This window comes from Anser anser, assembly GCF_964211835.1.
Source record: "Anser anser genome assembly, chromosome: W".
Classification (NCBI taxonomy): Eukaryota; Metazoa; Chordata; class Aves; order Anseriformes; family Anatidae; genus Anser; species Anser anser.
The window spans coordinates 1886310-1912978 of NC_139731.1; the positions used below are offsets into that span (position 1 = coordinate 1886310).

Below are 26669 nucleotides of genomic sequence, written 5' to 3' on the forward strand. Positions count from 1 at the left end.
TTGTTTTGTTTTTCCCTTTGGTTGGGGGGGTTATTGTTTTTTTGCCCTCCCCCCCCAACTGTCTTTATCTCAACCCCACAAGTTTTCTCACTTTTGCCTTTCTGATTCTCTTCCCCGCGTCCAGCTAGCATGAGCAAGAGGCTGTGTGGTGCTTAGCTGCCTGCTGGGTTTAAACCACAACAACAGGTCAGAAGCTAAGCAGATATTCCCACAGAGTAAAAGAAATCAATGCTCACCTTCAGCAAAATAATATCTATCTCTGAATATCTCATACCATTTACCAGCACAGGTATCAGCCTGCAAAGAAATATTGATACATGTCAAAATAATACATAAATAAGGCAAGCTAATTTTCAGTTATCTGGGCCATAATTTTGATTGTAATCATCTCCCTCCCCCCAATTAAAAAAACAAAACACACAAACCACAAACTAAAAAACACAACAAAAGAAAAGAAAAACCCACAACTTCACCCTGATAACAAAAGCTAGTACCTAAACTAAGTTTCACTTCATGAAGTTCATCAATACTTTGTAATCTGCAGAAGTGTTAATTTCAAGTTACAAGCTTTCTAACTAGAGGCAGACAGGTGGCACAACTGAGTTTTACACTTTAAAAACAGGATATTTTTCCATAAGATGAAACTTATTCTGAAACACCTTTCAGATATTGTCTAAAGCTTTTCAGTAAGAATTCAAACTCTCATAATATTCTTGATAAATAAGTTGGTTCTCTCCAATAGTACTTGTCACTTTATTTTTGGCTGAGGACCCTATCTCACTACTGAAAGATGGAAGTTTTCACCTTCTGTGATTACTTTGAAGTATCACTCCTTAAGGCAAGTCCCCAACATAGAGATCTTGACTAATCTATATGAGAACTTCACTTAGTTATTGAACTGTTAATAGCTATGAGACTCCAACTGTAAAAAACTGAAAAAGTACTAGGGGGAAAAAAGTCAAATAGTTTACATGAAAAATACATTCACCACAACAAAATCTATAAAAATAAAAATTATGTATTACAAATCAAATCAATCTAATAAAATCACCATGGACTGACCCAGCACCTGTGACAGACTCAATCCCTGTACATTCTGAAACTAAGGAGTAATCAGGCCAGCAATAACATTCACACATTTCAATGGTATGTTACTTTCTGAACTTTTAATGAAAGAATAGTAAGTATTCAGATTAATACCAATTCGCTGGCATTTCTGCAACATACTTCATGAAGTACGCAGAAGCTATGTATTTTGTAAGAAAGCCTACAGGAGCAAAATGGAACAAGAGATTAGATACCACATAAACAGGTTTTTAGAAGATCTTGTCCCACCCTTAATTTAATATAAAATTTTTTGAGGTTGTCATCAAGTATTGACAGACTTGCAGAGCGCCCTATTCAAACTGGACTCATCAACAAACAAGTTGCTTGCAACAAACATAACATCGAAAGATCATGAGAGAAATGTAACATTACTAATCTGTTTTCCTAGAAATTTAAAAGCTTCTTTAAAAAAAAAATCAACCATAAAGCTCTTGCAATGTCAATGCTTATACAGGTCAGAAGAGGTTAAAATTTCATACTATTCACCTTCTCAGTGTAAATATGATGTGTAGTGGGAAGGGGGGTGAGTAGAATCAAGAATTATACTATCATTCTTTTGTCTTTTGAGCTACAGGAGTAGGAATTAAGTAAAATCATTTTAAAACTTTAAAATCATTTCTCATAACATTATTTTCCATTTTCAACCCCTACTTTCAGTGCTAAAAATATGTTTTAATCTCAATTCTCTACTTTCTGATTGCTTATAAAAACTGAAATTTTGTCGATTTTTAAAATTGATTCTCATCTAAAATTCTCATTTCTGTCAAAAAGAAAGTATCTTTACTCTCAACATCTTGAGAGTAAGAACAGAATCATAGACAGAACTGCCCTAGTATTTTCAAAAAACTTCCATGCATACATAAAAAAACAGTCTCCATTTACTGGGAACATTGAAGAATCCATTAATTATTACAAAAGACTTTAGTCTGAAACAAGCTACAAACACTGCTGCAGACATGCAGATGTTTAAATCTCAAACATGGATATTCATTCCCATTCAATCTAGGATCTACATTTTGAGGCTTATAATAACTTTTTAGAACTTACAAAACACTATAGGCAATCTGGTCTGAAGAAGTATAAAGGAACACATTATACATGCTTTGTTCAAGTCTAAATTGCAGTGACAATTAATACAAAATTGATTCCTAGATCAAAGTGATCTTATATCATTTTGTTATGTTCTTTATAAAGATGGGCATGACTATGCACCCAGAAGCATTGCACAGGGATCCCCAAAATGGCAGTCATCAAGATGACATGTTCATGTGTACTGTGTTATGCCAGATATTATAGGCAACGTCACGTGGAGATGTTTGAGCTTAAACACACATTATATCTTTGTATCCATTTGATGCTTAACAGGCTGTTAAGCCTGAGGTAAAGCACCACAGTGACAGAGTTAGGTTGCTTCTGGAGCTAGCTGGGTAGGAAATTCTCAAAAGTCTTTTCAATGAACTGTGCTACAACCATTTTTACTATGTAGAACTAGCTACAGGAAATTTCTTCTAAACATGCTGCAAGCTAGATACAATCTTTATAAGAGTAACTAGGAACAAGTCAATTGAAGTTTAAAGATGACTATTTCAAAAAAATAACTAAGAGTTGTAATTACTAATACTTACTTAGTAAGATGCCGACATAATACATCTTTACAAATGGGCTGTTCAGCCAAAGTAAGCCAAAACTCACAAGCCTCCAAAGTAACATTTTCATCTTGGTCCTGGGTCCTTTGAAGCATGTACTACACAATATAGAAAGAAATTACTTGTATAAGATAGAAGTTTTAAGTACCCAGAAGCTACCAACATTGCAAACTGTGTTTGCAAAAACAGAGTATGCCACCATAATAATTTTTTTTCTTTGGGGAAAGGGGAAGAAAGAGACTTAAGAGACTACTTAAGGCTATGGTGAGAATAAGCTAAGAGACTTCTTTCTTAATCCTAGATGATTCAGATTCTAAAGTCCTTCACTGTTTAAGTGAGAACATTATTACCAAGAAACTATGGACAGAGACCCAAGATAAACAAACAGCAGTTTCCTGTGCATAAGTTTTTGTTTTGTTTTTAAAACCACTCGCCTACCTTTTCACTTTGGAATAAAAGGTGCAACTATACAATTAAGATGGAAATACTTTATATTTCCAGTACCATAAAAAAGCTTCCAAATCAATTAAGTAGAACCTATAACGTGTGGGAGGAAGCAGTCTCACATTTTTCTAGCATGAATGGTAATTCAGAGATTCAGTATAAAATCTTTAAGCTTGCTATTAAAATTGAATCCCCCTTAAACCAAAAATAATCAAATACCTGCATAAACAGAAAGTCTAAGTATACCATTGCAACATCACTTTCTTACACACAACTACCAGAACAATTTAGGGAAGATGCTTGCAACAACCAAAATAGTAATTTCTACATTCTTCCATGCTGGCCCTTATTTCTGAAAGAGTTGGTGGTTCTACTCAGTATAGAAGCCTTATGGAAGTCCATGCAGCTACCTTTCCTCATATATGGATTTAAAACAACAAAAGAAAACCTTCTTCAGTTGCTTCAGAATACTATTTTTCTCTTAAAACTAAATAGAATGGGGTGACCTTTTTTATCCTTATGTATTTCAGGGATGCAGGATTTTCCATGAACACACCCCTTCCTACAGAATTACACTAAATTGCAAGCTTTTCCTAAAGGTTTGCTATTGTGATTAAGAACACACAGTAACAGAAATACTGTTCTAGTCTGAGTTGTTAGCAGATTACAGCTTGGAAAATTGAAAAATGCTCTAATGACCTTCCAATTGCAAACGAGACTTCATTAATGCAACTGAAATTAAGAGATTTGGCATTTTCCCTGAGAGGGCTTAAAAAATCACTATTTTCTTGTATCCAGTTATTTGTCAGGAAGACAAAAACAGAGTAACAAAAAGTAATTTCTGAAGGCACTCCTCACTGTTGTTATTTCCTCTTTAATTATGCATTATATGTATTAATAGTATATGCTCCATGAAGTTAGATATTAATAGATTAAAAAGGCTACTTAAACCCAGTGGTATAAGATAACCATATGCACAGCCTGGAAATCATAGAAAGAACAGTGTACATAGTAACAAAGCAAAATGTGGGAAGGGTATTTAAAGGTTTTTTTTTAATATTATCATGCCAAATTTTAATAAGTACTTCCAATGGTAAGCTATAAAGTTCTACTGACTTCAGGCAATGGAAATAGTTGCTTTGTAACCATAAATTACAAAATAGTATAGGAAGATTATTCAGTACAGTTTTGTATACTCTATAACAAACAGTGTTGCGTTAGTCTTATTAAGTCAAAAAATCAGGAAAAGAATGGCAAGATACACAAAGCATTAAATCAAATACTTTATGGAATAACAGACATCTTTATCTGAAGAAAGCAACAGGATGCACACAATCTTATGACTTCAGCAACAAGCTGAGTTTCTGTTATAACTTCATATCATCAATACACCATTCATTACAAGAAATCTCATTATGCATCGTATAATAAAAAGACAGGATTTCTACTGATAAAGACCTTAGGAGCCATGCATTTAGATAAATGTTGTCTGTGAACATACAAGTACAATCTAATAATTGAAATCTGTTAGATCTACTCCTGACATATCCTATTATCATGTTTTCAGACAAAAAACAAACAACAACAAAAACAACTAAACACCCATCTGCTTCTGCCCACCTGGAAGTGATGAACAAGGAGCTCTTGACCAAATTTAAACAGAAAAAGACAGCCTACAGAGAGTGGAAGCAAGGACAGATAGCCTGGGAGGGATACAGAGACATTGTCCGAGCAGCCTGACATCAGGTTAAGAAAGCCAAAGCCGTTTCTTTTAGAATTAAATTTGGCCAGGGACATCAACGGCAATAAGAAAGGCTTCTATAGGTACATTGGTGATAAAAGGAATACCAGGGAAATTGTGGGCCCTCTCCGGAAGGAAACAGGAGACCTGGTCATGCAGGATATGGAGAAGGCTGAGGTACTTAATGACTATTTTGCCTTGGTCTTCACTGACAAGGGCTCCAGCCACATAGCCCAGACCCCAGAACACAAAGGCAGGGACTGGGAGAACTGCCCAGTGTAGGAGAAGATCAAGTTCAAGACCATCTAAGGAACCTGAAGGTGTGCAAGGCCATGGTTCCTAAGGAAACTGGTGGATGAAGTTGCTAAGCCACTATCCATCATATCTAAGAAGTTGTGTCTGGTGAAGTTCGCACTGACTAAAAGAGGGGAAACATAACCCCCATTTTTAAAACGGGAAAAAAGGAAGACCCGGGGAACTACAGGCCAGTCAGTCTCACCTCCGTGCCTGGCAAGATCATGGAGCAGATCCTCCTGGAAGCTGTGTTAAGTCACATGAAAAAAAAAAGTGATTGGTGACAGCCAACATGGCTTCACTCAGGGCAGATTGTGTCTGACAAATCTGGTGGCCTTCTACAACAGGGTTATAGTATTGGTGGATAGGGATAGTATTGGTGGATAGGGGAAGAGCAACTGACAATCATCTACCTGGAATTATGCAAAGCATGTGACACTGTCTCCCATGATATCCTCATCTATAAATTGGAGAGACATGGATTTGATGGATGGACCACTTGGTGGGTAAGGAATTGGCTGGATGATTGCACTCAAAGAGTTGCAATCAACAGCTCAGTGTTCTGGTGGAGATCAGTGACAAGTGGTGTTCTTCATGGGTTGGTATTGGGACCAGTGCTGTTTAACTTCTTTGTTGGTGACATGGACAGAGAAATTGAGTGCGCCCTCAGTAAGCTTTCTAACGACACCAAGCTGTGTGGTACAGTCGACACGCTGGAGGGAAGGCATGCCATCCAGAGGGGCCTTGACAGGCCTGAGAGGTGGGCCTGTGCGAACCTCATGAGGTTCAACAAGTCCAAGTGAAAGGTGCTGCACCTGGGTTAGGGCAATCCCAAGCTCAAATACAGGCTGGGCAGAGAATGGATTGAGAGCAGCCCTAATAAGAAGGACCTAGGGGTGTTGGCTGACGAGAAGCTCAACATGAGCTGGCGATGTGTGCTTGCAGCCCAGAAAGCCAACTGTATCCTGGGCTGCATCAAAAAACGTGGCCAGCAGGTCGAGGGAGGTGATTGTCCCCCTTTACTCTGCACTCGTGAGACCCCAACGAACTACTGTGCTCAGCTCTGGGACCCCCAGCACAAGAAGGACATGGAAGTATTAGAACAAGTCCAGACGAGGGCCATGAAGATGATCACAGGGCTTGAGCACCTCTCCTACGAAGACAGATTGAAGGAGTTGAGGTTGTTCAGCCTGGAGAAGAGAAGGCTCCAGGAAGACCTTATAGTGGCCTTCCAGTACCTAAAGGGGGCCTACAGGAAAGCTCGAGAGGGACTCTTTATCAGGGAGTGTAGTGATAGGATGAGGGATAATGGCTTTAGACTAAAAGAGAGTAGATTTAGATTATAGATTATATATAGGTCCAGGTCTGGAGCCCCCAGCACAAGAAGGATGTGGATCTGTTAGAGCGGGTCCAGAGAAGGACCACAAAGATGATCAAGGGGCTGGAGCACCTCTCCTATGAAGAAAGAATATGAGGGCTGGGGCTGTTCAGCCTAAAGAAGAAAAGGCTCCAGGGAGACCTCGTTGCAGCTTTTCAGTACTTAAAGGGGACTTTTAAAAAAGATGGAGAGCCACTCTTTGCTCAATCAGATAATGACAGGACAAGAGGGAATGGTTTTAAACTAAAGAGGGGAGATTTAGATTAGAGGTTAGGAGGAAATTCTTCACTTGGAGGGTGGTGAGGCACTGGAACAGGTTGCCCAGAGAGGGTGTGGATGCCCCATCCCTGGAGGTGTCCAAGACCAGGTTAGATGAGGCCCCAGGCAACCTGATCTAGCGGGTGGTGTCTCTGCCTATGGCAGGGGGGTTGGAGTTAGATGATCTTTAAGGTCCCTTCCAACCCAAACCATTCTATGATTCTAAGTGCATGCTCAAAAAGCCCACTGAAAACTTAGCCATTCCTGTCTGCTCCAGGAACTTGGCATGAAAGTTAATGCTAAATCTTTTTGCTTCAAAAGCATTATACTCTAAGACCTTCTGTCTTAGAATCTCTACTGGATCATTTATACTCTTAATTCCTTTTAAAAGTGATTCTCTATAAGCATAGGGAACATCATGTGAATACAAGTTTCTCTCTTGTTAAGACTTCCTTCACTTATTCAGAGCAGCCAACATCTGCAGCCATTCAAGCTTCCAAGTGGCAAAAAACTGACTCATTTAAATGCTGAACAATAGTCCCAGTTCTGAGGTATTACATTTGCACATGCAAGTGCAGCACCCAGCACTTAGCCTTGTTGAACTTCATACAATTGGCCTTGGCCCATCAGTCCAACCTATCCAGATCCCTCTGCAGAGCCTTCCTAGCCTTGAGCAAATCAACACTTGCACCTAACTTGGTGTCATCTGCGAACTTACTGAGTGTGCACTCAATCCCCTTGTCCCGATCATTGATAAAGATACTGAAGAGAAGTGTTGCCAATACTGAGCCTTGGGGGACACCACTAGTGACTGGCCTCCAACTGGATTTAACTCCATTCACCAGGACTCTTTGGGCCCGGCCACCCAGCCAGTTCTTAATCCAATGAAGCGTACACCCGTCCAGGCCTTGAGCAGCCAGTTTCTTCAGGAGAATGCTGTGGGAAACAGTGTCAGAAGCCTTACTGAGTCTAGGTAGACCACATCTACAGCCTTTCCCTCGCCAATGAGCGTGTCACCTTGTTGTGGAAGATCAGGTTCGTCAAGCAGGACCTGCCTTTCATAAACCCATACTAACTGGTCCTGATCACCTGGTTGTCCTGTAAGTGCCACGTAATGGTGCTCAAGATAATCGGCTCCATGAATTTCCCCAGCACCGAGGTCAGACTGACAGACCTGTAGTTTCCTGGATCCTCCTTCCAGCCCTTCTTGTAGATGGGCATCACATCTATTAGCCACCAGTCGACTGGGACCTCCCCTGATAGCCAGGACTGCTGATAAATGATGGAAAGCATCTTGGTGAGTACTCCTGCCAGCTTCCTCAGTACCCTCAGGTGGATCCCTTCTGGCCCCATAGACTTGTGCACATCTAAGTGGTTTAGCAGCTCGCTAACCATTTCCCCTTGGATTATAAGGGCTTCATTCAGCTCCCCATCCCTATCTACCAGCTCAACAGGCTGGCTACCCAGAGAACATCTGGTATTTCTAGTAAAGACTAAGGCAAAGAAGGCCTTAAGTACCTCAGCCTTTTCCTCATCTCTTGCCACTATGTTTCCCCCCACATCCAATAAAGGATAGAGATTCTACTTAGCCACCCCTTTTCTTGTTTATGTATTTATAAAAAAAAAATAAAAATTAATTGTCTTCAACAGCAATAGCCAGATTGAGCTCCAGTTGGGCTTTGGCCCTTCTAATTTTGTCCCTGCACAGCCTCACAACACAGCCTCTTTGTATAGTCTTCTTGAGTGGCCCGTCCCTTCTTTCAAAGCTCATAAACCCTCTTTTTCTTACTGAGCTCTAGCCACAGCTCTCTGTTCAGCCAGGCCATTCTTCTTCCATGCTGTCTCGTCTTCTGGCACATGGGGATGGCCTGCTCCTGCACCTTTAGGATTTCCTTCTTAAAGAGTGTCCAGCCTTCTTGGACACCTCTGCCCTTCAGGACTGCCTTCTAAGGGACTCTGCCAACCAGTCTCTTTAACAGGCCAAAGTTTGCCCCCTGGAAGCCCAGGGTGGCAGTTCTGCTAACCCCCCTCCTTACTTTTCCAAGAATCAAAAACTCTATTAATTCATGATCATTATTCCCAGACAGCCTCCAACCTTCACATCACCAAGTCCTTCTCTAAGCTTTTGCTTCTCCGAGGAAAAGGTCCAGAAGGGCACCGTCCCTAATTGGCTCACTCACCATCTGTGTCAGGAAGTTATCTTGCACACACTCTAGAAACCTCCTAGACTGTTTCCTCTCTGCTGTGTTGCATCTCCAGCAGACATCTAGTAATTTGAAGTCCCCCACAAGAACAAAGGCTAGTGATTCCAAGACTTGTCCCAGTTGCTTGTAGAATATTTTGTCTGCCTCTTCAGCCTGGTTAGGTGGTCTATAACAGATGCCCACCATGACATCTGCCTCACTGGCCTTCCCCCTGATTCTTACCCATAAACATTCTACCCTGTCATTGCCATTATTAATCTAAAGACAATCCAAACACTCCCTAACATACAGGGCTACTCCATGGCCTCTCCTTCCTAGCCTATCCCTTATGAAGAGTTTGTAGCCATCCACTGCAGCACTCCAAACATGCGAGCTGTCTCACCATCTTTCAGTGGGAGCAACTGTCATAGTTTTCCTGCTGCACAATGGCTTCCAGCTCCTCCTGTTTATTGCCCATACTGCGTGCATTGGTGTAGATGCATTTAGGTTGAGCTAGTGATCCTGTCACCTTTTTGGGGGGAGAAGCCTTAAAACCTGCATGACCATTTCTGGGCACTTTTGTGATTTCTAACCCATCAACGTCCCATGTGCCTTTGCTACCACATGACTCTCCATCCCCTACCTCAACAGGGGCGGCAGACCAATGGACCTTGCTACCACACTGTCCCTTAACCATTGCTATATCACCCCAAGGCTTGTCTCTGTCAAGCCTGGTTTTATCCCTTTCCCCCTTCAAATCTAGTTTAAAGCCCTTTCTATGAGCCCTGCTAAGTCCTGAGCAAAGATCCCTTTCCCCCTTAGACACAGGTGAACCCCATCCATTGTCAGCAGGCCTGGTGTCTTGTAAAATGACCCATGATCAAAAAACCCAAAGTTCTGCCAGTGACACCAGGCTCAGAGCCAGATATTGATTTGCTGCCTCTTCCTGTTCTTTGCCTCATCATTCCCTGCAACTGGAAGGATAAAGGAAAACACCACCTGTGCTCCTGATCCCTTAACTAGTTGTCCCAAGGCCATGAAGTCTCTCTTAATTGTCAACTTGCAAAGCTTCATACCTATTGTGCACAAGCACCTGGGAAGGTGGGGAACTCCCTTAGGGGATGCACCTGCCACACTGGGCAGGGACTTGTTGCCATTGCCCCTTATCCCCTAGGTCAGTGCTTTCAGCTGGGTGGAGAAAAGATAGGGAAACCCCTCTATCAAGCATCCCTTCTGCCTGCTGGGCTTGTCTCAGGGAAGGTAGGGAGCAACTCCAGTAGTCTACCTCCCTCTCAGACACCCTGATACTCCTCAGCCTATTCACCTCTTCCTGGAGTTCTGTCACTAGGTGGAGAATTACCTCAACCTGGGCATACTTCCTACAGATGTGCTCACTCTTGCCATCTTGAACAGGCATAAGAGTAGGGCACATTCTGCAGCCTGACACCTGAGTAGCAGCATGTTCCCCCTGGAGCTCTGTCTGTGAGGCTGCATCACTTGTGGGGGGTGCTAAGCTCCTAGAGGCCTTGTGCCAGGTGGATCCTATTTGCTCCCTGATAAAGCTGGCCAAGCTTCTGGGTTCTCTCACACAAACTGCCGTACCATCCCCTGACTGCCTGTCCTGGTCATTGTGCTTCCTAGGGGCTGCCTTTGTACGGGGCAGGTGGGGGGGGGGGGGGGGGAGGGTGTGCTCCTGACTCCGCCCAAGCCTCATCAGCTGCTCTCTAGAGGGTTGGCAGCTCCCTCAAAATGCCTCGATGCAGGAAACCCCTTGCACTCCATGATCCCCCACTCAGCTGCAGAATGTGTCTGCCCTGGAAAGTGACTGTTAAAGAGTTACGAGGGGTTTAAATGTCCTGCCGTTGTTCCTGGCTCTGCCCAAGCCTCATCAGCTGCTCTCGTGAGGACTGACAGTCCTGGTGGCTCCCTCTGCTGCCTCGGTGCAGGAAACCCCTTGCATGCTACGATCCCCCCCTCCGCTGCAGAACACATCTGCCCCGGAGCCCATCACCTCAAGAATGTGATCTTCTCATTTGTAGTCAGACAATACCTGTCTGCTCCATGGTATAGCTGATCGTGGCCATTTCAAGATCAATTAAATTAATTAAGAATAAACAACTGTCATATGTGTTGGTCTGTCAAACACAATGTCAAGTTGACAATTAGCTATAAAGTTTCACAATCTCAATCTTGAAAGAAAATGAAGAGTAGGCAAATGCAAGAGTAAACATACTTGTTCTGATGAATGCTTTTTATGTTATTATTTCTGCAACCACAAACAGGTTTCAATAATGGGAAAGGAGACTCACCTCAACTATACTAATCATATGAGGAAGAAGGCGATCCATTCGAACTTCCAGCAACATTACAAGAGCACGGCAAACATTTTTGCGTACTTCAGGCTCCTCATCACCAGCCAGTGCAAAAAGATTCTGTTGGAAAGTAATACCAGTTAAAAAGCCTCAATTCATCTAGTTCAATTTGTATTTAAATTGACATTACTGGCAAACTACAGTATGCAAAAATGTACTTCTGTTACCTTCCAACCCCCATACCTCAGAATACCATATTATTTCCTACAAGCATCTGGTTTAGCAAATAACACTTTCAGATTCTCAATTTGTATGGCACATGTGACCAAAAAATACTGGTTGACATTAGACACTGGCACAAGAACATTATTTCCTGGACTTCTTTTTTTCCCTAAACATAAAGGAAGTTCTGAAGCCAGAAAACTGCTTCAATACATAACAGCAACAAATCAAATACTCTAGATAATTCCAAATAACAATTTTCTAGTCCACGTTCAGTGGTAATATTCAAGACACCCATCATCCAGACAGGCTCAATAATGTAATGATCTCCATACAGAATTCTCCATCACAAAGATGGGATAGACTACTATCATTACTTGTACACCTTTATGCAACACAAGTTTCCTCTACTTATGAAAAGGAAACATCTTTTAAAATGCTATTTATTTATGCTGGGAGAGTGCATAGACTAATCAACTTGGAGTACAAGCATACACAATGAACTTCAATCCATAGGGTAGATATAAACCTAAGAACGGGAAGACAGAAATAGGGAGTCTGGGGGCAGTGGTGACTGTAAAACATTATTCAGAGCTCTTGATAAATCAAATATGCAATTTGACTTAACCCACCCCCCAACCAAGAATGCACACCCACCTCAATAAAAGAATCTATGTGCAACATAAGAGCTTGAGTTCTGCTGATGATAAATTGATTGATGCATGCAACAGCATGAGACCTAGAAATGGAAGAGTTAAAATATGCATTTTTCATGACTTAAAAATCTTTTCTGAACTATATGTGGACATCAAAAAATTAGGAAGCAAATCACATTGACAAAAAATCACCAAGAGCCAGGAGGGAACAAATCTACCCATCTAGAGTATTAACAAGGAAAACATTTTAAAGTACAGACTTATACTTTCATACATCATAATACATACATAATTATTATTATGTAAAAATAAAGTAATAGGTAAATAAAAAACAGAGCAGGATGTCAATACCTGGCACATTTGTTCTAAACAATATGTAGATATGTTCTTTCTAAGTACATTATGATTATTGATCTTCTTCAATATTAAAAATTCCATAAAAGTCAACATGGTGAAATTTCAGTATGTCCTTCACCAGGAGCATGGTGAACAGGGTGGGCAAACAGGGCTTGGTGTGTCAGTCACCCAGGCGTGGTGTGGCAGTTTGCGCAGCAGTTCACAGAGGCAGGGCGAGCAGGGAGGTTGAGCAGGGTCAGTCATATCTGTGTTGTGGGAAGGGCCAGAAGAAATGGTGTCCACCCGCCAAATCTGCTGGTCTGCAGCTGAAACCCAGATGGGGGGGCCGCAACCTCCCTGGGCAGATGCCTCCACCCAAACAGACCTCCCGGGGATCGAAAGAGAGGCCCAGACCCCCAGTTCCAGGGAGCTCCAGTCTCTGGAAATCCCCCTAGGGCCTGAAGGCAGAGGTGGGTGTCATGGGTGCAAGTGTGCCCAGCTGGATGAGCTCTTCAAACAGGTGGCTCAGTTGCGAGAGGAGCTCACCAGGCAGCATAGCATTCAGGAATCTGAGGAGGAGATTGACAAATGGTATTATATGCTGACATGGGCCGAGCAGCAGCCCTGCCTTAAGTCCAGGCAAGGGGTAAGGAAACAAGCGTGCAGCCCAAAACAAGCACATTTGAAAAACTCACAGGACAAGGGAGAGTGGACCCTTGTCTCTGATCAGAGCTGGAGGAGGAGTCTCTCCCCTGCCCCTGAAGTGCCCCTGCACAATAGATACAAGGTTCTAAGGCAGGAGAGAGGAGACTCCGGGAGAACTGGTAAAGACCTCAGAAAGACCAACCACAGGGAACTCAGAAAGGCCGACCACACAAAGTTGGCTCAGTCTCCCAACTGCATCAAAACCAGTGCCACAAAGAAGGCACGAAGGGTGTTAGTCATTGGAGATTCCTCTCTGAGAGGCACCGAGGCTCCCATTTGCCGTCCGGACAACCTCTCCAGAGAGGTTTGCTGCCTGCCTGAGGCCCGTATTTGTGATACCATGAAGAGGCTACCAAGTCTGGTGGGTTCCAAAGACTACCACTCCTTCCTACTTTTTCAAGTAGGTTCAAATGAAGCTGTAACAAGAAAACTCTGAAATATCAAGAAGGATTTTATGTCCCTTGGAAAGATGTTGAAGGGATTGGGAGCGCAAGTAGTGTTCTCCTCTGTCCTCCCAGTTGGTGGCTGGGACCCAGGAAGAAGGAGACGAACGAGCCAAGTGAATGATTGGCTGAGAGGTTAGTGCCGTGCCCAAGGTTTTGGGTTCTATGACCCTGGACGTGCTTTTGAGGGACCGGGCATGCTGACACCGGATGGGGCGCAGCTGTCCAGGTGGGGCAAGAGTGTTCTGGGCAGTAAGCTGGCTGGGCTTATGAGGAGAGCTTTAAAGTAGGTGTGGTGGGAAAAGGGCATGCACCTCTGAGTGAAGTAACTATACCTGAGAACACTATCACTCTATGTAACAGCAGGGAAATACTTGTGAACTGTCCCAATGCAATCAGGAAGAGTTCTGGAAACGTGATACGACCGATAGCCCAGCTGAAATACCTCTATACCCATGCACGCAGCATGGGAAACAAGCAAGAGGAATTGGAAACCATGGATGGGGGACAGAATCAAAAAAAAGGGTAAAAACTCATAGATTGAGAAAAGGATGAATTAATAGGATAGAAAAGAAAGGCAGAAAATTAGAAGAATTAGAAGAGTTAGAAGAAGAATTAGAAATGTTAGAAGAGTTAGAATAATTAGAAAAAGAAGAAGAAGAGGAAGAAGAGAAGGCAGAATTAGAAGATGAATTTGAAGAACAAGAAGTATTAGAAGAAAAAAATAATTAGGAGAAAAAATAGATGTAGAAGAATTAGAAGAAGAAAAAGAATAAGAATAACAAGAATAAGAATTTGAAGAAGAATAAGAATTTGAAGAAGAATAAGAACTAGAAAAAGAATAATTAAAACAAGCAGTTTTGGGTACGACAGTATAAGAAAGACATAAAACTGTTAGAGAGTGTCCAAAGGAGGGCTACAAAGATGGTGAAAGGTCGAAGGGAAGACGTATGAGGAGTGGCTGAAGTCACTGTTTTATTCATCCCAGAGAAGAGGAGACTGAGGGGAGACCTTATCATGGTCTGTAGCTTCCTCACAAGGAGGAGCAGAGGGGCAGGTGATGATCTCTTCCCTCTGGTGACCATGGTGAGCATGAAGCTGTGCCAGGGGAGATTCAGATTGGATGTTAGGAAAAGGTTCTTCACCAAGAGGGTGGTCGAGCACTGGAACAGGCTCCCTAGGTAAGTGGTCACGGCCCAAAGCCTGACAAGAGTTCAAGAAGCATTTGAATAACACTCTCAGAGATATGGTTTGATTTTTCGGTGGTCCTGTGTGGAGCCAGGAGTTGGACTTGATGATCCTTGTGAGTCTGTTCCAACTCAGGATATTCTATCATTACATAATTCTATGATTCAAACAAACATAAGAATTAAATTCCTGGAACTCCTCTGAATCAACATGTGAAAGAACTCATGAGTTTTAAAGGTCTTGGTAGTTTTTAAGAGTTGGCTGAAGATCTTTCAGAGGTCCTAGAAGTGTTTTCAGAGACTGAAAAATAGTCCGTCTATACACACAATAATACATGCTCTTTCCAGCCGAGGAAACGGGAAATCCAACATGACTACATATCACTGAGCATTCTTATGCCAGCTGGGCTGACCTTAAGGATGAGCCAATCGCTAATGCAGACCTTGAGTATTTTACAGATGGTAGTAGTTTTCTGGAAAACAAACAGCATAAAGCAGGATATGCAGTAGTGACCCTGTGGGACAGTGTAGAAACAAAGTCACTCCCCCATAATACCTCAGCACAAAAGCTGAATTAATTGCCTTGACTAGGGCCCTGGAATTAGCAGAAGGGAAAACCCTCAATGTCTATAAGATTCTAAATAGGCCTTCAGAGTTTTGCACGTTCTGGAGCCATCTGGAGGGAAAAAGGGCTATGGACAACAGCTAGAGGACCAATTATGGTCCAGAAATTTTACAGTTGTTAGAGGCAGTGCAAAGGCCCAATGCTATAGCAATAACGCATTCTAAGGCCCACCAAAAGAGTGATCATGACATAATGAAAGCTCACTTAGCAGCCAAGGATGCAGCTAGAACAGCACCAGGAGAAAAACTAAAATGTACAAAGCAGAAAGATGGATGGTGGGAGAACCCCAAGCACTTTGCTATAGGACCAAAAATGCAAACTACAGCAAACCAAGTATTGCAAAAGTGTTCTGTGATCTGTGCAAGCAACCTCAAGATCCAACCAAAGCCACCGCCAGGTGAGACGAGGAAAGGGATTAAAGCTTGTGAGTACTGATAAGTAGACTGTTCCAAATTGACAAGACAAGGATCACATCAATATCTCCTAGTGCTGGTGGGCATGCTCACTGGATGGCCAGAGGCCTTCCCATGTCAAACTAATAAAACTAGGAGGTAGTAAACGCATTACTGAAAGAAGTAATTCATTGTTTTGGAATACCAGAGGGACTCTCCTCCGACAACAGGCCTCACTTTATATTAAAATTTGTTCAAGAAATATCAATAACCTTACCACTTACGTGGGGCTTACATACTGCATGAAGACCAAAGTTGAGAGGATAAGAAGACAGACCGAATCAAACACGGAAAAAGCAGTTAAAGTTTGCCATGAAGCACAATTAAAAAGGCCAAAGGCCTTGCCAATACCTTTGCTGAGAGTTAGGCTAGACCAGACAGCAAGGGACAAAGCCCATTTGAATTGTTATATGACTGCCGTGGTTTACCCAGCATGCAGCTAAGAACCAAACAGCCATTCACTCATGAACCCACCAACCAACACACCGGGATGGGGGACGGAATCAAAAAAAAGGGTAAAAACTCATAGATTGAGAAAAGGATGAATTAATAGGATAGAAAAGAAAGGCAGAAAATTAGAAGAATTAGAAGAGTTAGAAGAAGAATTAGAAATGTTAGAAGAGTTAGAATAATTAGAAAAAGAAGAAGAAGAGGAAGAAGAGAAGGCAGAATTAGAAGATGAATTTGAAGAACAAGAAGTATTAGAAGAAAAAAAATAATTAGGAGAAAAAATAGATGTAGAAGAATTAGAAGAAGAAAAAGAATAAGAATAACAAGAATAAGAATTTGAAGAAGAATAAGAATTTGAAGAAGAATAAGAACTAGAAAAAGAATAATTAAAACAATAATTAGAAGAAAAATAGAAGAATGAGAAGAAAAGGAAAAATTTGAAGATTAAAACAGAAAATGAATTATAATTATACTTATAATTAATTAGAGGAAGAGGAAGAGGAAGAGGAAGAGGAAGAGGAAGAGGAAGAGGAAGAGGAAGAGGAAGAGGAAGAGGAAGAGGAAGAGGAAGAGGAAGAGGAAGAGGAGGAGGAGGAGGAGGAGGAGGAGGAGGGAGGAGGAGGAGGAGGAGGAGGAGGAGGAGGAGGAAAAGGTCAAGAAAAGAGAATTCTAAGAGGCAAAAGAATTAGAACAGGAAAAAAAAGAAGAAGAATTCGAAGAATGAGAATTAGAACTAGAACTGAAACTGGAATTAGAATTAGAAGAATTAGAGGAAGAAGAAGAAGAAATAGAGGAGAAAAAGGAGAAGGAGGAAGAAGAGAAGGAAAAGGAAGAGAATCACAGAATCACAGAATCACAGAATTGTAGGGGTTGGAAGGGACCTCGAAAGATCATCAGGTCCAAGCCCCCTGCCAAAGCAGGGTCCTTAGAGCAGGCTGCCCAGGTAGGCGTCCCGACGGGCCTTGAATATCTCCAGAGAAGGAGACTCCACAACCTCCCTGGGCAGCCTGTTCCAGTGCTCCGTCACCCTCACAATGAAGAAGCTCTTTTGCATGTTGGTGCGGAACTTCCTGGGCTCCATTTTGTGGCCATTACCCCTTGTCCTGTCCCCACAAACCACTGAAAAGAGGTTGGCCAAATCCCTCTGTCTCCCACACTTCAGGTATATATACACATTGATAAGATCCCCTCTCAGTCTTCTTTTCTCCAGGCTGAACAGACCCAGGTCTCTCAGCCTTTCTTCACAGGGAAGATGCTCCAGGCCCTGTATCATCTTTGTGGCCCTCCACTGGACTCTTTCCAGGAGATCCCTGTCTTTTTTGTACCGGGGAGCCCAGAACTGGACACAGTACTCCAGGTGAGGCCTGACCAGGGCAGAGTAGAGGGGGAGGATCACCTCCCTTGACCTGCTGGCCACACTCCTTTTAATGCATGCCAGGATCCCATTGGCCCTCTTGGCCACCAGGGCACACTGCTGGCTCATGGTCAACCTGTCATCCACCAGGACCCCCAGGTCCTTCTCAGAGCTCCTCTCCAGCAGGTCGCCCCCCAGCCTGTACTGATACATGCAGTTGTTCCTTCCCAGGTGCAGGACTCTACACTTGCTCTTATTAAACCTCATTTGGTTTCTTCCTGCTCATCTCTCCAGCCGGTCCAGGTCTCGCTGAATGGCAGTACAGCCTTCTGGCGTGTCAGCCGCTCCTCCCAGCTTTGTGTCATCGGCGTACTTGCTGAGGGTGGACACTATTCCCTCATCAAGGTCGTCGATGAAGATGTTGAACAAGACCGGACCCAGCACCGACCCCTGGGGAACACCGCTAGTCACAGGTCTCCAGCCAGACTCTGCGCCGCCGATCACCACCCTCTGAGCTCGGCCAGTCAGCCAGTTCTCAACCCACCTTACTGTCCACTCATCTATCCCACACTTTCTCAGCTTTGCTAGCAGGATGTCGTGGGAGACAGTATCAAAGGCCTTGCTAAAGTCAAGGTAGATGACATCCACTGCTCTCGCCCCATCTACCCAGCTGGTGATGCCATCATAGAAGGCAACGAGGATGGTCGAGCACGACTTCCCCTTGGTGAATCCATGCTGACTACTCCTCATAACCTTCTTCTCTTCTAATTGCTTGGAGATGGCATCCAGAACGAGCTGTTCCAACACCTTGCCAGGGACAGAGGTGAGACTGACTGGCCTGTAGTTTCCCGGATCCTCCTTCTTGCCCTTCTTGAAGACCGGAGTGACATTGGCTATCCTCCAGTCTTCAGGCACCTCTCCTGTTCTCCAGGACCTTTCAAAGATGATAGAGAGTGGTTCGGCGATCACCTCTGCCAACTCCCTTAGCACACATGGATGCATCCCATCGGGACTCATGGATTTGTGTGCGCTGAGCCCACTCCTCCCAAGAGGAGAAGGAAAAGGAAGAAGAAAGGGAAGGGGAAGAGGAAGAGGAAGAGAGGAAGATGGAGAAGATGAAGACAGAGATGGAGAGTAAGACGAAGACAAAGATGATGACGATGATGATAGAGAAGGAGAACAAGAAAAAGAAGAACAACAGTGGTGCCATTAGACAAATATGACCTGATTGCTATCACAGAAACGTGATGGGATGGATCACATAACTGGAATATTGGAATAGAGGGCTACAAACTCTTCAGAAGAGATAGACAGGAAAGGAAGGGAGGGGGTGTTGCCCTCTACATTAGTGAAGGGACTGATTGCGAAGAGTTGCCTCTGAGAAACAGCCACGGACAGGTGGCTTGTGGGTGAGAGTTAAAGACCACACCAATAAAGGACAGTTTGTGGTTGGGGTCTACTACAGGACGCCTGATCAAGGGGAGCCTGTGGATGAGGCATTCCTGCTTCAACTACAAGAAGCGTCGCGCTTGCATGCTCTCAACCTGATGGGGGACTTCAACCACCCGAATGTCTGCTGGGAAAACTACACAGCAGGCTGTAAGCAATCCAGAAGATTCCTAGAGTGCGCTGAGGATAACTTCCTGGTCCAGGTATCAGACAAACCAACCAGAGGAGAAGTGTTACTTGACCTGACGCTCACCAATGCAGAAGAGCTCATTAAAGAGGTCAAGATTGGAAGCAGTCTGGGCTACAGTGACTACACCCCGTTTGAGTTTGTGATCTTGAGGAATACGGGCCTGGCAAAGAGGACCCTTTTGCCAGGCCCCTGGCCCCCTGACCCCAAAGTCAGGACCCTGAAATTCTGAAAAGCAAACTTCAAGCTATTTAAAGACATAGTAGCTGAGATCCCCTGGAACACAGTCCTTAGGGACAAAGGAGCTAAGCAGACCTGGCAACTCTTTAAGGATGATTTCCTTAGAGCTCAAGAACTTTCCATCCCCCTGTGTAAAAAAGCGGGCAGGGAGGGCAGACAACTGGGATGGCTGAGCAAGAACCTGCTGGTCAAACTGAGGCACGAGAAGGAAATACACAGGCAGTGGAAGCAGGGACACGTGGCCTGGGAAGAGTACAGGGGATGCAGACCGGACTTGTAGGGATGGGATCAGGAAAGCCAAGGCATGGATGGAACTGAGCTTGGCAAGGGATGAAAAGAATAACAGGAAGGGATTCTAGAGGTACATTGCTCAGAAAAGAAAGGCCAAGGAGAGTGTACTTGCTCTGATGAATGAGAAGGCTGAACTGGTAACGACAGACATGGAGAAGGCTGAGGTACTCAACAACTTCTTTGCCTCAGTCTTCACTGATAGCCAGGCTTCCCAAGTCTTTCATTTCCCTCAACCCGTAGATGGAGGCTGAGGGAGCAAAGTCCCACCCATCGTAAGCAAAGACCAGGTTTGATACCACCTGATGAAACTAAACAAGTACAAATCTATGGGCCCTGATGACATGCATCCCAGGGTCCTGAGGGAATTGGCTGATATAGTCGCCCAGCCACTCTCCATCATATTTGAAGAGTCCTGGCAGTCAGGCAAAGTCCCTGGTGACTGGAAAAAGGGAAACATCACTCTCAGTTTTAAAAAGGGCAGAAAGGAGGACCCGGGGAACTACAGATAGGTGAGCCTCACCTCTGTGCCTGGCAAGATCATGGAACAAATCCCCCTGGAAGCAATGTTGAGGCATATGTAAGACAAAGAGGTGAACCAAGACAGCCAGCATGGCTTCACCAAGGGCAATAGTGCCTGACCAATCTGGTGGCCTTCAATGATGGAGTGACTGTATCAGCTGACAAAGGAAGACCGATCAATGTCATCTACCAGGACTTCTGCAAGTCCTTTGACACAGTTCCACATGACATCCTGATCTCTAAATTGGAGAGATATGGATTTGATGGGTGGACCATTCAGTGGATAAGGACTTGGCTTGAAGGTCACACCCAGAGAGTGGTGGTCAAGGGCTCTATCTATGTCAAAGTGGAGGCCGGTGACGAGTGGTGTACCTCAGGGGTCTGTCTTTGGAGTGGTACTGTTTAATATCTTCACCAGCGACACAGACGGTGGGACCGAGTGTACCCTCAGCAAATTTGCAGATGACACCAAGCTGAGTGGTACGGTTGATACAATAGAAGGAAGGGTTCTCATCCAAAGGGACCTGGACAAGCTGGAGAAGTGGGCCCACATGAACCTAATGAGGTTCAACAAGTCCAAGTGCAAGGTGCTGCACCTGGGCCAGGGCAATCCTGGACATGAGTACAGGCATGGAGAAGAACTCATTGAGACCAGTCCTGTGCAGAGAAGGACTTGGGGGTTCTGGTGGATGAAAAGCTTGACATGAGCCAGCAGTGCACCCACTCCTATGAAGAAAGAATATGAGGGCTGGGGCTGTTCAGCCTAAAGAAGAAAAGGCTCCAGGGTGACCGCATGGCAACCTTTCAGTACTTCAAGGGGACTTATAAAAAAGATGGAGAGCGACTCCATCTGTGATTCTATGAAAATTTTCACAGCTAAAGGAAAGACTATTTGAAAACAACTTTAAGCATTCTTAAGGAAGGCTTCCCCCAGACAACAACATGATAACATATCAGGAAATACTTCTAGATGCATAGGCAAGAATCAACTTGAGGCCACCATCCCTTTCCAACTGAGACATACAAAGTTCAGAACTGCCATGTATGGCATTACAAGCTTTTTATACAAGTCTTAGTCTTTGCTGCTCTTTCATCATCACTCTTCCCCTGCTCCACTGTGGGGTCCATCCCATGAAATGTAGCCCTTCCCAAACTGATCCTACATGGGCTTCCCACATACTGCAACTCTTCAAGAACTGCTCCGTTATGGGTCTGTACCACGGGGTCCACCTGTCAGGAGCAAACTGCTCCAACATCGGTCCCCCACGGGTGGAAGCTCCTGCCAGATCACCTGCTCCTGTGTGGGATCCTCTCCACGACCTACAGGTCTGGCCTGGAGTCTGCTCTGGCGGGGGTGCTCCATGGGCCGCAGCCTCCTTCAGGCCAGTTCCACCTTCTTCACCATGGGCTACTTCACAGGCTACAGCGTGGAAATCTGCTCTGCTGTGGTACCCCATGGGCTGCAGGGGGACAGCCTGCTCCACCATGGTCCTGTCCACGGGCTGCAGGGAAACTTCTGCTCTGGTGCCGGGAGTATCTCCTTCCCCTTCTTCTCTGACCTTCGTATCTGCAGGGTTGTTTCTCTCAGCATTTTCTCACTCCTCTCTCCCAGCTGCTTCTTTGCAGCATTTTTACCCTTTCTTAAGTATGCTTTCACAGAAGCACGACCAGCATTACTCATTGGCTCAACTTTGGCCACCAGTAGGTCTCTACGGAGCTGGCTGGAACTGGCTCTTATATAACGTGGGGCAGCTTCTGGCCTCTTCTCACAGAGGCCACACCTGAAGCCTCCCTCCTCCTTCATAGGCTGCCAATATCCCTTTTTCAGTTGGCTTCAGATCCTCTGTATCCCTGACTCCGAAACCAGAGGGGTCAATCTCAACTCTCTCCAGGTGCTTTCTGCCAGAGGCTCCAGGTGGGGCCATTCTCCCCAGCTGTGGGGTAGAGCACTTTTTTAACCTCTTATCCTTCTTGGACTGGCCCAAGGGCTACTGCATTAACTATCTCCTGTTTAATTTGTTCAAAGGCTTGTCGTTGCTCAGGCTCCCACTTGAAATCATTCTTCTGGGTAACTTGATCGACAGGGCTTACAATCAGACTGTAATTTGGAATGTACATTCTCCAAAAACCCAGAACGTCTAAGAAAGCTTGTGTTTCCTTTTTGATAGTTGGTGGAGACATAGATGTTATTTCATTGATCACATCCATTGGGATCCGATGAAATCCATCTTGCTGTTTTATTCCTAAAAACTGGTTCTCCTGTGTGGGTCCTTTGACCTCATTTTGTTTTATGGCAAAACCAGAATTTGGACTATTTTCTTCCCTTTCTCAAATACTTCTTCTCTGTTTCACCCCATGTCATCAATGTATTGCAGGTGTTCAGGAGCTTCCCCCTGTTCCAGTGCAAACAGGATCAGTCTATGGCAAATGGTAAGGCTGTGCTTCCACCCCTGGGGAAGTCGATTCCAGGTGTATTGGACACACTGTGGCCTTGTGACGGTGTACTTCCCCATTTCCCCTGTAACCCTGCTCAAGTGAGTGCACTGGTGGTCATGATGGGTGCATCTGGCTTAGGTTAGACTCTGGGGAGACAGATAACAACACAACACCAAAGGACTACTTGAGCTTGCACCAACCAAATACAGCCTGTATGCACATATGAATAGTAGTCAGTCATCTTACCCCATACATAGGGGACAGCCCAGAGCCCATTGAGCTCTCTTGAACGGCAGTGGGCTGCACGCCAGGATCTTCCCCTGAGTAGGGACACATCTCAAGGTTAGTCCTCGAGGCTGAGAGATTCCTTACCCATGACAGATACTCATAAGTGACTAATAGTATACTTTGTAACCTTAGCTAAGTGATATAAGGGATGAACCGTGCATATAATCCTTTAGACATAAACTGCTGACCATGTCTGTAACTAAGATTGGATCCTGCTGCACTCAGTCTCCTCTGAGAAGTTTGGAAAGTAAGAGGGTCCGCTCTGGACCTTGTGACTCACTCAACGGGAAGGTCTCCCTAACAGTTTTGTCTGACCCTATCCCCTATGTAGTAAATAATCAAGTATACCTTGCCATCAAAACTTTCTAAATCGCAGTCTTGTAACAACAGAACATACTGCTGCTACTCTTTAATGAGTGTAATTCATCACCCACTTGTCCATGACAAGCCTTCGCTCTGCTGGCAAATGGATTGAGAAAAACACATTAGTGATATCATTTATGGCATACCACTTGGCTGCCTTTGACTCCAGTTTGTATTGAAGTTCCAGCATGTCCAGCACGACAGCACTCAGCGGTGGTATGACTTCATTCAGGCCATGATAGTCCACTGTTAGCCTCCTCTCCATTAGACTTTTGCACCGGCCGTATGGGACTGTTAAAGGATGAGCGAGTCTTGCTGATCACTCCTTGGTTCTCTAGGAGACCAATCAGCTTACGGATGGGAATCAGGCAGTCTCGGTTCGTGCGATATTTCCACTGGTGCACTGTCATGGCAGCGATTGGTACCTGCTGTTCTTTGACCCTCAGCAACCCCACAACAGAAAGGTCCTCCAATAGATTGGGCAAGGTAGAAAACTGTTTGATCTTCTCCATCTCCAAGGCAGCTATGCCAAAAGCCCACCGGTACCCTCTTGGGTCCTTGAAATATCCTCTCCTAAGGCAGCCTATGCCAAGGATGCACAGAGCCTCTGGGCCAGTCACAAACAATGGGGTGCTTTTGCCACTCATTCCCAGTTAGACTCACTTTAGCCTCCAGTACAGTTAACTGCTGGGATCCCCGTCACCCCAGAAATACAGATGGGTTCTGCCCCTTTATAGCTTGATGGCATTAGGGTACACTGTGCGCCGGTGTCCAATAGACTTATACTCCTGTGTGTCTGTTATGCTAGGCCATTTGAATATACGCAGTCCAATAAACTCGATTGTCCCTTTCCTCCCCCTGGCAGGAGGCAGGGCCCCTCTAGTCCTGGTCATAGTATTCATTACTCGCTTCTTGTAAATGCAAATCAGAAGTCCCTTCGTTAAGATCAGAAGTAAGATCAGCCCTTCTACTCCGTCTGGTGAACTGCCAACTGGAACCTGGAGCAGCAATTTTCCTGCAAGAACCCCCTTTTGTGAATGTTTTTCCTTGGAACTTACGTACCTGTGCCTCTAGGGTCGAGGTAGGTTTTTCCATCCCACTTGTCCTCCTGATGGTCATGCAGGTAAAACCACAGGGTGACGCTGTGTACCCACTATATCCTCGCTCTTGAGAGCAGAGAAATGCTTACTCCTAATAACTAAGATACTGGTCTGTACAGGCAAGCGAAAAGACCTTCTTTCTCTCTTCAAACTGCTGAATCAGTTTCTCCACAGCTGAGATACAGGCCCCTAAGGAGGAAGAGAGACTTTCTTCGTATTGCCGGAGTTGGCTAGCCAATGCATCCACTGTTGGTTCCTCTCCATCTTTCCAGCTTTTGAATTAGTGTATGACGATGGTGCGCTTTGCACAAACTTGCACCATGTGAACTGCGTGCACTGGATATCATCTGGATCTTTAGGTACCTGGTCATTGTCCAGGTCACCATAAATTGCCTCCAGCATGGCTAATTCCCTCACGTACTGGATACCCCTCTCCATGGTGGTCCACTTACTTGGGTGACATACAACATCTTCCTAGAAGGGATACCTTTCCTTCATTTCTGACAGGAGACACTTCCAGAGGGTGAAGATTTGTGCTCCTTTTCCAATTGTTTTGTCAATGCCCCCTTCCCTAGAAAGGGATCCTAGCTGCTTGGCTTCATTTCCTTCTAATTCCAGGCTATTGTCGCTGTTATCCCAGCATTGGAGCAGCCCGGTAACAATGTGCTCGCCTGGACAGCACCTGATTTTTTTTTGCATATCTCAGAGCTACTCGGCTTCATTTCCCTCTAATTCCAGGCTACTGTCGCTGTTATCCCAGCATTGGAGCAGCCCGGTAACAATGTGCTCGCCTGGACAGCACCTGATTTTTTTTTGCATATCTCACAGCTACTCAGTGATAGGGATCGGGTGGTTTCTGAGTCGTTTATGGGTTCTGTCTCTGCCTCCTTTTTGTTTGAAAACAAACAAAAAATCCCCCCCCCCAAAAAAAACAACACACAACCACCAAATAACCCTAAAACAGCAATCCAAATGGAGCTAGAATATATCCTTTAGTGAGCTCCATTGTACTCCACTTACAACTCCTATGAAGGGACAAGCAAGCATGACTTCTACAACCTGAAAGTACAAAAGTACTTGCCACTCAGAACTTGTATATACTGTCATTAAGGAAATGGAGCATTAATAAAATTCACAGTAAAGCAATTACATAAGTGATGAGACAGCAGGAAAAAGCTAAGAGATTTTTGCTAAGAAAAATGCTAAGGCATTTTTCTCTAGTTCAAAGTAAATAACAGATGTCTGGAGAAGGAAGGCTATAGAAAAAAAAACCACAAAGGATTCTACGGGGGCAGTAACTGGTAGATTATTTTATATGCTTGCTGAGCTGACAGGAGTCAGCTGATACAAGCTGAATTTCTTTCTGAACTGCCACCTGCCCCTGTTTTTCATTTTGTACTCAAATATATCATTTATGTTTATTTTACTTTTTTTCTATTTTCTGTAGTGGACAAGGAAAATTACTACAATTAGGGGAAATCATATTCTCCAAGAGCAGACAGAAAAGCAACTCTACTAGGAATGGTGGGGGAAAGGGATACCACCAGGAATGCTGAAGGTAAACCAAGGGATGGCACACTTAATAGGAGCATTTACACTGGGAGCACTGAGGGTTTGGGAGCCCATGTGAAATGCCTGTACACCAATACATATAGCATAAGAAACAAACAGGAAGAATGGGAAACTTTGGTCCATTCCCAAAGCTACAACACCACTGGTATTAGTAAGACTTGGTGGAACGAGTCCCATGACTGGAGTGCTGGGATAGAGGACTATAGGCTGTTCAGGAGAGAGGCAGGGCAGGTGAGGTGGAGATGTTACAGCTTATGTAAGGGAGAGGTTTGATTGTACAGCCCTTTTGCTTAAGGACGATGTGGTTGAGAGCCTCTGGGTAAAGATTAGGGGGATGGACAATAAAACAGATGTTGTTGTGGGTGTCTATTATTGATAACCCAGCCAGCATGATTGTACTGATTTTATAGGCAATTGGGAGAAATCTCTGG

The 26669-nt window shown here is 44.3% G+C and overlaps 1 protein-coding gene and 1 long non-coding RNA gene across 4 annotated transcripts in view; both read right to left on the bottom strand.

The window, feature by feature from the left end:
- The window catches only part of LOC310888700, a 220217-nt gene that overhangs the window by 104088 nt on the left and 89460 nt on the right, over window positions 1-26669 (bottom strand). The gene's annotated exons all lie outside the window — the stretch shown is intronic.
- Window positions 1-26669, bottom strand: part of LOC310888685 (transportin-1-like) — a 120131-nt gene that overhangs the window by 26254 nt on the left and 67208 nt on the right. For 2 of the 3 annotated variants that reach the window (XM_083815632.1, XM_083815633.1), the window contains 4 exons: window positions 12243-12324; window positions 11361-11483; window positions 2733-2851; window positions 237-297 (listed from right to left, as the gene is read on the bottom strand). In XM_083815632.1, the coding sequence (XP_083671758.1) occupies window positions 237-297; window positions 2733-2851; window positions 11361-11483; window positions 12243-12324 (385 nt within the window). Of the gene's footprint in view, window positions 1-236; window positions 298-2732; window positions 2852-4655; window positions 4740-11360; window positions 11484-12242; window positions 12325-26669 lie in introns of those variants that run through there. The other variant, XM_083815634.1, reaches the window with a different exon arrangement.